General features: G+C 50.1%; 1 protein-coding gene across 1 annotated transcript; it reads left to right on the top strand.

Moving 5' to 3' along the window:
- Positions 1-12,277: 12,277 nt before the first annotated feature.
- Positions 12,278-13,292, top strand: LOC123142057 (uncharacterized). Its single transcript, XM_044561082.1, has one exon. The coding sequence runs from the start codon at positions 12,384-12,386 to the stop codon at positions 12,945-12,947; it is 564 nt and encodes a 187-aa protein (XP_044417017.1). The 5' UTR covers positions 12,278-12,383; the 3' UTR covers positions 12,948-13,292.
- Positions 13,293-14,194: the final 902 nt, after the last annotated feature.

Here is a 14,194-nt window from a genome sequence, read left to right on the forward strand (position 1 = left end):
TACTATTCCATTGACACACGATTTTCCTATTTTTCTTGTAACTATGTATTAGCCAGTATATTACGTGCCCACTGCATCCAGTTTTTCTTAAAAATATATTTAAAAGGTAGAAAAAATATATATTTTCACTGAACGCTTGTTGTAATTCAGGCGTGAGTGTTTTCTCTACATGCAGTGGATACTAACCTGACAATGGAAAAAAATTGCTTGCAAGTCTACTTGTGTGTGGGTTGTTGTGGATGTGACGTCATGCTAAATCTTCCCTTTCTGTCTGTCAATTACTCGGGCTGCACAACGTCGCGACAAAAGGGCTAGCCACAAGCTGACGATTTTCATGCTCGGTCAACAATCACATGAAGATTTGCATGTGTGTGTCACTAACAAAGGAGGAAACTTTGAAAAATTATTGCATGTGTGTGTCACTAATAAAAGAGGAAACTTTGAAAAATTACAGCTTCCTCCTGGATCGCAAATTAAAAATAGTTTTGCCTAATATATTGTGTTCACTAAGACGAGGCATTTATAGTTGATTTTTCATTCAAGGCAAAAAAATATTTAAAAAATTATATAGTAAAGAAATTTAAAAGAAACAAATGTACACAAAAATGAATAAGACAGAAAAGTTAGTTGCGCGGGCAATGTTTGCTGGGCGACTATATCAAAACAAATTATTGTGTATGTTCGACGAAGATACAACTATAAGCGTTAAACGGTGTGAAACTAGGATCAACTATATATTCAAAAACATTATGTGTTTTCATGCGAGAATTATCGGAGATGGTTTGTGCGTTCCGAGAAATAAAACACAAAAAAGGGCCAAAATGATAAGTGCTTGCATGCACCCACCGTCAAGGGAAATGATAGAAAACCCGCATATGTGATGCTAAGATAAAAACCGTCGACAACCCCCGACAACCCTCCCCCAACATGGTTGCGGCCACTTCATACCTCTTGCAGTTGCGCCCGAGTATGATGAGTTGCAGTTGTGCCCTGGTTGTGGCGGTTGCAACTATACAACCTAAAAAAACCGTTGAGTTGAAAAAAGAAGTTGTTGTTGAGGTATGAAACAAAAGAACTACAACTTTAAGTTACGAGTCAATGTTTGACTTACAAATGGGACAATTGCCCCATTACAAAAAAGTCAATGGTCCAAAGTCAAATGGGCGACTTGCAAAAATGGAGCGATTACAAATTACAGGCCCTAACTTGCGAGACAATGGTGTACTTGCAACTAGTCATAGTTACAAACTACACATAAAAAAATATTGTTACAAGTCCGAGGGTCTATTTGCAAGTGGCATAAACAAGAACAACTACCACTACTTGTGAAGTCGATGATGGACTTGCACTTAGGGCAATTTAAAAAAGAGTGGCATGAACAATAGTTACAAGTTGAGGGTCTACTTGCAAGTGGCATTGCGGGCACCAACAGTTGTTAGTTGATGGTGGACTCTCAACTAGGGCAACTACAAAAAAGTAAAAAAAAAACAAGACCAATTGCGAGTCAAGGGTCTACTGCAAGTGGCATGCGGCCCCCTACAGTTGTGAGTTGATGGTGGACTTGCAACTAGGGCAATTACAAAAACTACATACAAAAAACAGACCAGTTGTGAGTCGATGGTGGGCTTGTAACTAGGGCAATTACAGACTGCAAAAAAAGGCCGAGTTGCAAGTCGATGGTCGAGTTGTGAGTCGAGGGTCTACTTGCAAGTGGCATGCGGGCGCCCACAGTTGTGACTCGATGGTGGTCTTGCAACTAGGGCAATTACAAAACTACAAAAACAGACAAGTTGCGAGTCGTTGGTCGAGTTGCAGGTGGCATGCGAACACCCACAGTTGTAAGTCCATGGTGGACTTGCAACTAGGGCAATTATAAACTAAAAAAATACAACTTGCAAGTCGACGGTCCAGTCGCAAGTATTTTCATAGGTGAAACCAAAGTTACTTGTATTTACAAGGAAGTAATTGTGAACACCCCCTAGTTGTAAGTCGAGGGTCTACTTGCAAGTGACATGCGGGCCCCTTGCAATTGCGATTCGACCCTAGACTTGCAACTGGGGTAACTTCTTTGTAAAAATACCCCCTAGTTGCGAGTCGAGGGTCTTCTTGCAAGTGACATGCGGGCCCCTTGCAGTTGCGATTCGACTTTGGACTTGCAACTGGGGCAATTACAGAAAACATGACACAAAAAACAGACCAGTCGCAAAGTCGAGGGTTCGACTTGCAAGTGGCATCAAGTAAAACACTCCCAGTTGCAAAGTGGATGGTTGAGATGCAAAAGAGGCATGTGGGCCCCACAATTGCGATTCATGCGTGCACTTGCAACTGGGACAATTACGAAAAATAACACAACAAAAAATAGACCAAAAGTGGCATCACGGTCCCACTGTTGCGACTCGACCTTGGACTTGCAACTGGGGCAATTATGGCGAAAAAGAAGATAAAAACCAGACCAGTTGCAAGTCCAGGGTCGAGTTGCAAGTTGCATCAAGTAAACACCAGGCAGTTGTGAGTTGATGGTCGAGTTGCAAGGGACACACGGGGCCCACAGTTGCGAGTACAACTAGGCATCTGGCGTCGAGTAAACACCCCCCAGTTGCGAGTCGGGTGGTTGAGTTGCAACTGGGGCATACATGCCCTCACAGTTGCGAGTCCAGGGTCGAGTTGCAAGTGGCTTCGAGTAAAACAACAGCCAGTTGCAAGCCGATGGTTGAGTTGCAACTGGGGCATGCGGGCCCACACTTGCAAGTCGATGGTGGACATGCAACTGGGACAATTATGGCAAAAGAAGACAACAAAAACGGACTAGTTGCAAAGTCTATGGTCGAGTTGCAAGTGGCATCGAGTAAACACCCCCCCCCCCCCGAGTTGCGAGTCGATGGTCGAGTTGCAACTGGGGCATTCGGACCCTCACAGTTGCGAGTCGGTGGTGGACTCGCAACAGGGGCAATTATGACAAAGAAAAAAAGACAAAAACAGACCAGTTGCGATTCCAGGGTCGAGTTGCAAGTGGCGTCGAGTAAACACCAGCCAGTTGCGAGTCGATGGTGGAGTTGCAACTTGGGCACACGGGGCCTCGCAGTTGCGAGTCGATAGTGTACTTGCAACTCGGGAAATTACGAGACAAAAAATACAACATACCAGTTGCAAGTCCAGGGTCGAGTTGCAAGTGGCTTCGAGTAAAACACCAGCCAATTGCGAGTTGGTGCCCCAGTTGCAACTGGGGCATGCGGGCCCACAGTTGTGAGTATTTTCATCGGTGAAACCAAAGTTGCTTCTATTTACAAAAGGAAGTAATTGTGAACAACAAAGAACAACAAACAACAACAACAAACAACACACAAAGATCAGGTGGAGGTCAAGGGTCGAGTTGCAAGTGGCATCGAGTAAACACCCCTCCCCTGAGTTGCTAGTCGATGGTCGAGTTGCAACTAGGGCATTCGGGCCCTCACAGTTGCGAGTCGATGGTGGACTTGCAACTGGAGCAATTATGGTGAAAAAAGAAGACAAAAAACAGACCAGTTCCAAGTCCAGGGTCGAGTTGCGAGTGGCATCGAGTAAACACCAGCTAGTTGCGAGTCGATGATCTACTTGCAAGTGGCATGCGGTCCCCCACAGTTGCGAGTCGATGGTGGACTTACAACTAGGGCAATTGCAAACTACAAAAAAAGCCGAGTTGAAAGTCGATAGTCGAGTTGCAAGTGGCATGCGGGCACCCCACAGTTGCGAGCCAATGGTGGACTTGCAACTAGGGCAATTACAAACTACAAAAAATCCGAGTTGCAAGTCAATGGTCGAGTTGCAAGTGGCATCGAGTAAACAACCCTAGTTGCGAGTTGATGTTCTACTTGCAAGTGGCATGCAGGCCTCTACAGTTGCGAGTTGATGGTGGACTTGCAACTAGGGCAATTACAAAAACTAGAGAAAAAAACCCGAGTTGCAAGTCGATGGTTGAGTTGCAAGTGGCATGCGGGCACCCCACAGTTGCGAGCCAATGGTGGACTTGCAACTAGGGCAATTACAAACTACAAAAAATATCTGAGTTGCAAGTGGCATCGAGTAAAAAACCCTAGTTGCGAGTCGATGTTCTACTTGCAAGTGGCACGCGGGCCACCACAGTTGCGAGTCGATGGTGGACTTGCAACTAGGGCAATTGCAAAGTACAAAAAATCCAAGTTGCAAGTGGCATGCGGGCACCCCACAGTTGTGAGTCGATGGTCGACTTGCAACTGGGGCAATTACAAAAACTACAAAAAAAGAGTCACAAGTCGATGGTCGAGTGGAAATGGCATCGAGTAAACAACCCTAGTTGTGAGTCGATGGTCTACTTGCAAGTGGCATGCGGGCACCCACAATTGCGATTCGATGGGTGGACATGAAACTAGGGCAATTGCAAACTACAAAAAAAAAGCCGAGTTGCGAGTCAATGTTCTACTTGCAAGTGGCATGCGGGCACCCACATTTGCGATTCGATGGTGAACTTGCAACTAAGGGGATTGCAAACTACAAAAAAAGCCGAGTTGCGAGTCGATGGTCGAGTTGCAAGTGGCATGCGGGCACCCACAGTTGCAAGTCAATGGTGGAGTTGCAAGTAGCATCGAGTAAAAACACTCCCAATTGCAAGTCGATGGTTGAGATGCAAAAAGAGGCACGTGGGCCCCACAATTGTGAGTCATGGGTGGACTTGCAATTGGGACAATTACGAAAAATAACACAACAAAAAAATAGACCACCGACGCATTTAATGTTGATGCCCTGTGCATTGCTATGCCTGAAGTTGAAAACGACAACATCATCCACCTGGAGGTGGGCTACAAAACACCCCAATCTTTGTCGAAGACCATCCGTCCATTGGGATCTGTGTGATATCCAAGCTGCATGACATCTCCTACACCCAAGCAAAGCTCAACAACCCCTTCTGAAGCCAAGTTCAATGGTTGAACTATTTTCTTCGGGATTTTCTATGTGATATCAGCAAATACAAACAAAAAGGCAAAAAAGGAAAGAAAAAAAGGTGAAAAATGTGTTAGGAAAGAAGAGGAAAAAAGCAAAACATATTTGCAAAAAAGAAAAAATAACAAAAAAAGGTACTGAAAGATTGAGAAGATGTATCATAAACTTGCTTGTGATGTTCGTGGGCGTGAGGCGGTGCACAAAATGTGGCCCAATGTATCCATCTTCAATGGTTCTTACGGCCATGTGCTTTAAACTTCAGGCCACTCATCTGGTTGAACCGGTTCCTTGCGTTGCATGGGATGTTCTGCTCATAAAAAAGGAGAAAAAAATCAACACAATTAGCAAAAAGAAGAATCCTATCAAAAAGGAAAAGGCATTGAAAAAAAATCCAACAAAGGGAGAATAGATTACCGCAAAATCTCCAGACCCGTCGCGAATGAAAATGCCAAAGCTCTGCTCATCATCATTCTGACAGAATTAATGGCAATCTGGACACAACATCCTGCAGAGTATAAACTCACATATAAAAAAAATATTCCACAATCAGTTCGCACTAACAAAAAAGACAAAAATAAACTACTTTATACCCTTTGGGGATGCCTGAGTACATACATTCAAAACAAACAAAAAAATCTTTGTTGGAAACCATACACTACACATACATCATCATCCAGGAAAAAACAAAAACAAGCTACGTCTCTGAAGTAAACTGAACTAAACTCAATCCTACTCTACTCCACGCCCATTTCTTCTATTTGGGTGAACCCCCCAAAAATACTTGCTACGCAAAAAAAATCCACATACATAGTACAGCCAGCCACATCTCGGATTCGAAGCTGCCAGAATCATATAGCGTTTCTGTGGGATCTGACCGAAAAAAGAGCTCTAACCCTATAACACGAATCTCTACAAAACAACAAAAAAGAAAAAGAAAAAAGGACGAACAGGACAGGCAGATCTTACTTCCAAAATGCCGGCGCCGCCGATCTCAAGCAGCAGTAGACGCCGCCATCGCCGATCTCCCGCAGTGGGCTCTCCCATGTCTCAGCCGCCACCATTAAAGAAGCTAACAAACAGACTGAAAAAGGAGAGGCGATGAGACAGGGCTTCGTATATCCGTCGTACTTGGGCTTGTGAATGGAAAATGTGCTGGGCCGGAATGCAAGTGGCCTTCATCAAACAAAAAAGAGAAAACAACGTGCGACAAAAAAAAAGGCTGCAAGCGGGACGGGCCGTGCCTCCTGTGGCTACGGAGCTCTCCACCTGGACAAAGCACAAATCACTGCGCGGATCGATCGGACCGGTGAAAAAGTGAGTGAGACCAATTAATTTCTCATTCGAATGAGTTTTAGCAAAGCCGTTTATTTAATGAATGTGAAATTTTTTGGCTTTGTTTCCTGCTTTAGCAAAAGTCAAAAATATATTTTCGTCCAAAATTCATTAATAGTTCATTATTACTCCCGAGAAGCTAATTAATTTGTGTGGCTTGAGTTGTCTAGTTAGTTAGAATGGGTATGTAAGGGTAATGGATGCTAGACCTTTCCAGAAGAATTTACAGAAAGAAAATGTAAAATTCGATACCCGACGGAGGCGGACCTCCCTAGCTAACAGATGCTTGTGAAAATTTGATCTCAATTTACCTGTTGACCTGTCGCTAGCTTTGCCGGATTCTGTCTCCCGCCCACTTGCCTGCTGATCTACACACGCTCGCCCGTAATCCTCGCGACAGGAACCATGGTGGATGTGCTTAACTTCCCAGCGCCCCGCCGTGTCGCTGTTGCGCCGTAGATCCGTTGTCGTCGGGCCTGATTAAAAATCTAACCTTGTTAAATGGCGAAGCGAAAGACAGAGCTAGCTGGCGAGATCGGATTTTAAACCTGTCGCTTTCGTTTGCTCAACAGGAAAACCTATCAGTTTGTCTAATTCACATCTAGATGTTTTTTAAGAATGTCACATTTAAATTCCCACAAATATATAATGCAGCAACAAGAAACTAGGAAAAAAAAAAGACCATAAGACAGACCCAAAACCTATACTATACTGTTTGAAAACAATTGTTTAGCTCGTCCTCGTACATACATTCGCCTGTTATATACGAGTATTATACTTCTCGGGCGTGGTTAATTATTGGGTACGCATTTTTTTTGCGGGTGAATTATTGGGTACGTACGTGTGGCCGGGATTAGGCTCAAGGCGAACGGTGGTAGTTTCCGTCCGCGTGCACTCGTAGTACTGTAGATTTCTTACAACAGCTAGCCCATGTCCGGCCGGCACGTACTGCAGTAAATAAAGTACGTGCCTTTAGGCCTCGGCCAGCTTAATTTGACAGCCCGGCCGGCACGTATTGCAGTAAATAAAGTCATGGACGCATGAGGTCGGTATCTACGGCAGCATGGGCTTTGTGCGATCCATTGCGGGCCACTTATCCCCGTCATGTAAATTTTTTTTTTTGAATGTTGGTAGTTGATCTACCAAATTCATTGATCAGGACAAAGAAGGTTGGTCCAGTTTATGAGGAAAATCGGACCCAAAAATCATACAAACAGCCTTTCGGCCAACAACACACACGCCCTCACGGGCCATGGGTCCCTTTGACCGGATCCATCTCCAAGACGATGCCCCCAAGAGAGAACGCAACGCCGAATGGCGCCGCCATCGTCCGATCTAAACTAGATCAAGGGTTTCCCCCGGAGCACGTCAGGGAAGGCAAGATGAGAGCAGCTACATCGATGCCTCCAACAAGGGAACGACGCCCGAAAGCGCCGCCATCGACGACTCCGGCTGCAACCGGAGTACGACTTTCGCCGGCAGCCTCACCTGCATAGCCCGAACCCAGGATCCGATCAGCCTACACATCGAACCACTATCCCTGCCTTCACGTCCGACTGCACCTCCCGGCGAGCTCGACGTGCTTCCAACCTTGCATCTGCATCCCCCACTGGACGGAGGATGCAACCCCTAGCAGCGCCATTCGTCTCCCATCAAAAAGATGCAACCCCTAGCGGCGCCATTCGTCTCCCATCAAAAGGATGCAACCAACACGACACCATTCGTCTCCTCGAGGATGCAACGCCTGCCGGCCATTCATCTCCCGACGAAGGATGCAACAACCGATGCGAGGCCATTGCTCTCCCTCCAGCCACCACCATCTCGTCCTCCCACCCGAAGCTGCGTCGAGCTCACCGAACCACCAAACAGGAGGATGCAACACCAGGCGAGGTGCCATTCATCTCCCAAAGCCTCGCCTACACGGCCAGCAGACACCCAGATCGAGCCCTGCTACCTGCGGAACCCACGCCTCCGGCAGATCCGGCATCTCCATGGTCACGAGCGGAGAGTCACCGGCCACCGAAGACAGCCGGCCGCCACCCAGCAGATCCGCGCTGGGGTGCCACCGGCGCGCCTCCCACGCCCCGCGCGACGCAGATCCGCGCTGGGAGCAGCGCCCGTGCACCCCTCTCCCACGCGCCGCCTCAAATCTGACGGCGATCACCACACCCAGCCGCACTCCTCCTCGCGCGCCCAGCGCGCCTCGCCATCCGGCTGCGCCTCTCGCGCGAGGCCGCGCATGCCGGCGCCGCGTTCGGGCCGCGCACTCCCGGGCCGCGAACCTCCATGCCCGTCGGCCGCGCACCCACCACCACGCGCGCCGGCAGCGAACCGCAGAAGGCCGGCGTGCTCCGCATCTTCGAAGGTGAGTTGCCCCCGCGCCGCTCTTGGTCTTCGTGAGACGGGATCGGCCCCGCCGCCGCCGGCACCGCACGGGCTTTGCCCGGCGGCGCCCTCCGGCGGCGGCGAGGGGAGGGGGAATGGTGTGGGGGTAGCGGCGGCGGGATTTAGGGTTTCTCCCTGGTCGCTGTCATGTAAAAAATTACAATCGGAAGAGTTGGTTCAGTTCGGAATTAAAACGGCCGTGCAGTGCCAGAGTTCATGCACCAGCCATGGAAAGCACGCATGCATGGACGCCCTGACGTGACCAATCATGGCGGCATGGCGCTCACTGTTGCCGGGCACGCATGGCGGAGAAGCGATGCACGTCGCATCTCTTGCAGTTGCAGCGCGCGTGTGTAGCTAGATCGAGCTAGTCGCAGCGTAGGAGCTGAGCAGGACGGAATAACTGCCTCTCGCCGACCACTTCGCTTATTCCGACGCGTGCCAGCCGATCATGTATTGCCGGGACAGGCGGGAATGCAACGGCCAACCGGACGACCTCACCTACTCTAGTCACCTTCGGAACTTCCATTCCCGTGACACGTGTACACGTACGCCCTCGCTGCCCACGTCGGGGTCTACATGCCTTTCATGCATGCACGAGCACCCATCGTTACCAAACCCAGCTTCTCCGTCCTGACCGAGGATATGGTGTCGGACAGTTATAGACCGTTTGATCTTGCTTGCTTCACTTCACTTGTGACAGAGCCGGCGGGGATGGGAATGAGATGATGTCTGATCGATTGCATGCGTGAATATCAGGTGATCACGCTACATTGAGCTTGGGTAGGGCATGGCTTAGACCGGCAGTTCTGCACGTACGATGCATGCTTTTGGCGAAAAGGAATAACAAGATATGCCTCTTTCAAAACGTATCAACGCGGTCCGTCTAAATGCAGCATCGAGTTTGTGTCGCGTGTCAGATCGAATCGCAGACCCTTGCACTGATCTAGCCGGTCGTTTTCAAGGTTTCCTTCCAGGATCAACTTGGAAATATAGCACATGATGCTATACTACTGTAATTATTTTTCTCCAAAATGAGACACAACCGTCCACACGCGCTCAATCAAACCCAATAATATCTGGTACCACTATAAACAGGAACTCTACTCGTCCCATCCCTGCTTGGCTCCGTGGATGTTGTAGATGCCTTGCTTATGGGCATCGTGCGGCTGTTTGCAGAGATCCGTTGCGGTGCTCCCGTTGTTTGGAGAATAGTCATCGTGCGCGTGAATGTTGCAACCCTTGGCGTCCTCTGAGCTCACTATCATGCCTTGATGTGCCGCATGTGTCCCGCCTTGGCGCCGTGCATCGTGTTGCTCCTGCTTCATGTGAGGGTTCTGTGCAATCCACACCCCCTTCCAAGGCGCTTCACCGTGGGTCTTGGGCGTCTGTTGTCTCTACTGCTGCTGGCTCGGCAACCCCGTCCGAGCTGATGTTGCAGTCCGCACTGGCTGATCAGACTACACTGTTGCAAGGTTGTGTGGCGCGGCTTGAGAGCTTTCTGGAGCGAGCGGAGGTTGCTCTGGATAGACTATCCCTTGTGCCGGCTCTGTTGCAGACCACTCTGACGTCACATTCTCCTTGTGCGGCCAGTGTTTGCTCCACGGAAGACAGGGGTGAGGAGTTGTACGTCTCTTTCTCCCCTCGTGTTTGAGTCTCGTCGTCGGTGCCTACCTCCCCTCCTATGGTATCGTCCACTGAGGGTGAGTCCGTCGCCGTGCTTGTGGCTCCGGTGCTGCAGATCATGCCTGAGTCTATCAGTGGAGCATACGAAGGTGGACATGTCGGCGGCCTCGATTGAAGGACAAGTTTCACCTTTATCAAGTGAGCAGTTGGAGGTTCCTTTGGTTGATGATGCTAAAGGGAAGGCATCTGCAATTTCATGATGGGTAGTGCTCAGTGTTTCGTGTTGTCCACGTGGCTTTGGTCTTTTGAGTCGTAGAAATGTTGATGGTTGTGGTTGTTGTGTGTTGGGAGCATGGCGGACTGTCTACGTGGTCATGAGAGTGAGTCGTTTCTGGAGTGTCACTTTTGTATCGGTTTTCGTCCGGTTTTCCGTATATTAGCTGGGCAATTCTCTTCTTCTTAATTAATTGATGAGGCAATCCTTTTGCCTCCGTTTCGTAAAAAAAGGGCGCGTCCCTGATCACGGTAGTATCAAGCAGTAGCAACCACAGTGATGCAGCTAGCGAACGACGGCCGGGCCAGGCACGCACGATAGCTCTTCCGATCGAATCCAAACGGCAAGGTGCGGCCAGAGACAAAGACAAAACACTCACCAAGCAGCCCCCGCCGAGCCAGCTGTTGCGGCCGGCCGGCGCCACGTACCCCCCTCCCACCATGCAGCCGTTGCCGGCGGCGTCCGGGACGTGTCTCCGACCGGGCGTGTGGTCCTGGCTGGCCCCGTTCCTGGTGGAATGCCGTGAACCTGCTGGTCTAGCTAGCTCAGCTGTGTGCTGCGGCCATGGCAGAACAATGCTGTTCCGGCCGGAGCGAATGATCACGGTGCAAATCAGGAAAAAAAAAAAAGAAACACTGCGAGGGAATGATCACGGCGTTGGGTGGTTAATTAACCCCGGATCACGCGAGTTAACACGCCACAAATCAATGTACGTCCGCATGTATGTATGTGGCCAGGGTGCCTGCAGCAGCACAAGGCTGTAATTAAGCCAGCAGTAATTAGACTTGCAAGGATTAGTCTAGCCATTAACCGACGCAGGTACCGAGGGCAGCTTGTCGATCATGATCTTTCGACATCCGGCCGTTCACGGTAAAACAAACAACAGTTTTGCTAGAACTCATCTAGATGAGATATAGTTTGGTCTCGTTCATCTTTTATAGCCATTACATGTGATGCTATAAGATGCGTGTGTGCTGACGTGGGTTGTATCTGTTTTTGTTTTCAAGATGAATGAGACCAAATTATATCTCATCTAAATGAGTTCTAGGCACTCCCAACAAACAAACCAAAAACAACATGACAGGAAGCGAAAGCGAATGAGAAACGGACGGGGCAAGGAATGAGACGCCCACGTTGCACCTCCCGGTCTCCCAGAATCCAAGGAAACCAGAACGCAAAGCCGAACATGCATGGGCAGGGCGGCCATTACGGCGACTGATGCAGATGCTATACTGTGTCGAATGTTCAGAGGTCGCCCGGGTTTCAAGCAAAGCGGAGGCGAACCCACGGCCGGCGGCAGTGGCCCGTCCGGTCGCTGCCGGCTGCTGGCGCGTCACGCCTCCGGCCAGCTTGACCATCACCTGAACGTTCGTTTGGAGATAAGTTCCCTTTTTCTGAGACCGTCTTTTCGGTGTGCCGGAACCGGTTTACTGACAGCAACATGTGGCGTGATGGCACATGCGCGGTGTGCTTCTCATAATATCAGGCGTCTAAAAAAGCGCTCCTCACATCTTTTCTGAACTGAAACTTGCGAAACCTTCAGTACCTTGAGTCGCAGACCCATTCCGGTGTGCTGCCAGCCCGGACGCCCACTGCATCACGCCCATAATTACCCGAGTTTAGTTAACTTGGCCAAACCCCAGTTCTTAACGCCCAGAATTTACCAAACAGCCCCTCCTATCTCCCTCCCCGGCCTATAAATTGCGGCCAACGGGCTCGCATCTCTGGTTACCCAAACCGGCAGCAAACCACCGGAGCTCAACTCACATACCAAAGCCACCGCCCCTCCACTCCACCTCCCAAATCTCTCATCATGTCGACGGCGGCTGCATCTCGGCCCAGCGGCCCCATCCTTTTGACTCCCTTTCCCAACTACCAATCCGCCTCGCTCTCTCGTGTCAAGCTCCCCGCCGGCGGCGCCAGCCGCTCGCCAACCAAGTCCGTCAGCGTCTCGTCTCCCCGCTCCTCCCCCGCGGGCGGCGCCGCCACCGCGAAGATCCGTCGGACATGCATGTGCTCTCCGACGAACCACCCCGGCTCGTTCCGCTGCAGCCTCCACAAGGAGCGCAAGCAGGAGGTCCCAGCCGCAGGCAGCTGCAGGAAGCCATCCTCCCCGCCTTCGCCGCCGTCGAAGCGCACGGACAGCCCGTTCGCGCAGCTCGGCCCCATCAGCAGCGGCTGCACTAAGGGCGCGGGCCGCACTCTGCCACAGCTCGCTCCCATGGGGAGCGGGCACTGGGCGCGCAGGGCCCTCGCGCCGTCCCCCACGGCGCAGCAGGTGCAGTACAGAAAGCGCGCGAGCCGGTTCCATGCCGGGCCAAGCCGGCTCTCCGCAGCCTCCATGGCCGGCCACCGCGCAGGCGGCAGCATCCAGTAAAGAAAACTGCGTCGACATGCCATACTAGTACATACTGCACAAACTGTACATAGGAACGAAATTCCCCAATAATCCCGTTCGCTGTATAGAAAGAAGATCGGTGGGGATCAGGCCGGGGGATTGGAGTTTTAAGACCCAATTCGATTCCGGCCTGTTCAATTAGCTGTAGATAGAGTGGATGTACATAGAGTGAACCTCTTCCTCTCTGCTCCGCTGCACATAGAGTGAGCCCCTTCGTCCTCCCTGCTCCACTTGTACATAGAGTGAGCTCTCTGCCCGCTGTGTATAACTCCCTGAGTTTGGTTTTGGATATACATCAATGCAATGAGTGACAAATTGGAGACACGTACATGCATCTGATCTGCTCCGTGACAAATTGGTTCTGGATATACATGCATCTTATCCATCCATGGATCATGGATGATTTGCTGCAACCATTTTCTGCTTCTGCTTCTGCTTCTGTTTCTCTTTCTGTTACTGGAGTGTGGGTGCGTCTCGCCCCTGTTTCGGTTTCAGATAAGCTCCGCAAGAGATGAGTGGCGTCTCGCCGTCGATTGCGCCCGTCACGCGGCACCCGTGCGTGCCCCCAGCCGGCCGGATCAGGCCAGCAACTTGCAGCACGGCAGAAATTCTCCGATTCCGACGAGATTTCTACGGAACTTCATGACGCACGCAACTGATGAACCCAGGATTTTTCTTCTTCTTTCCCTGCTTGTGAAGTAAAATATTTCTTTGATCAGGCCAGCAATTTGCAGCTCACGAAAGAAATCCCTCGATTCTGAAGAAATTTCTACCAAAGTTTCATGGTGCGCTCAACTGATGAACGGAGGATTTTTCTTCGTCCTGCTCGTGATATTTGAAGTACTCATATATTAATTTTAACCGTGCTATTTTACTGTTCTTTCAGAGCAGTGGTACTATTTTACTGTTGGCTCGAGGGACGAGAAGCAGTCGTTGGGGTGTGGCGACCAAAACGTTGCCTCCAAGCACATAGGATCAACGGATACCTCACTCCCTATCAACGAAGCACCATGGATCAACCACACGTCATCTCCCCAAACAGAGCAGCCCACAGGACAGATGACGGCATGCAAAACCTGAGGAGAGGGCACCAATGCTTCATCAAGCATAGGATCACTATGTTGCGGATCGATGCCCACCGGCCCCAGTGAGAGCATAGCAGCAAGGACATATTGCCGAGCGATCTTCAAGGGATGACACTAAAAGAGCCTCAACGTACGAGCACA

Source organism: Triticum aestivum, chromosome 6D (assembly GCF_018294505.1).
Source record: "Triticum aestivum cultivar Chinese Spring chromosome 6D, IWGSC CS RefSeq v2.1, whole genome shotgun sequence".
NCBI lineage: Eukaryota > Viridiplantae > Streptophyta > Magnoliopsida > Poales > Poaceae > Triticum > Triticum aestivum.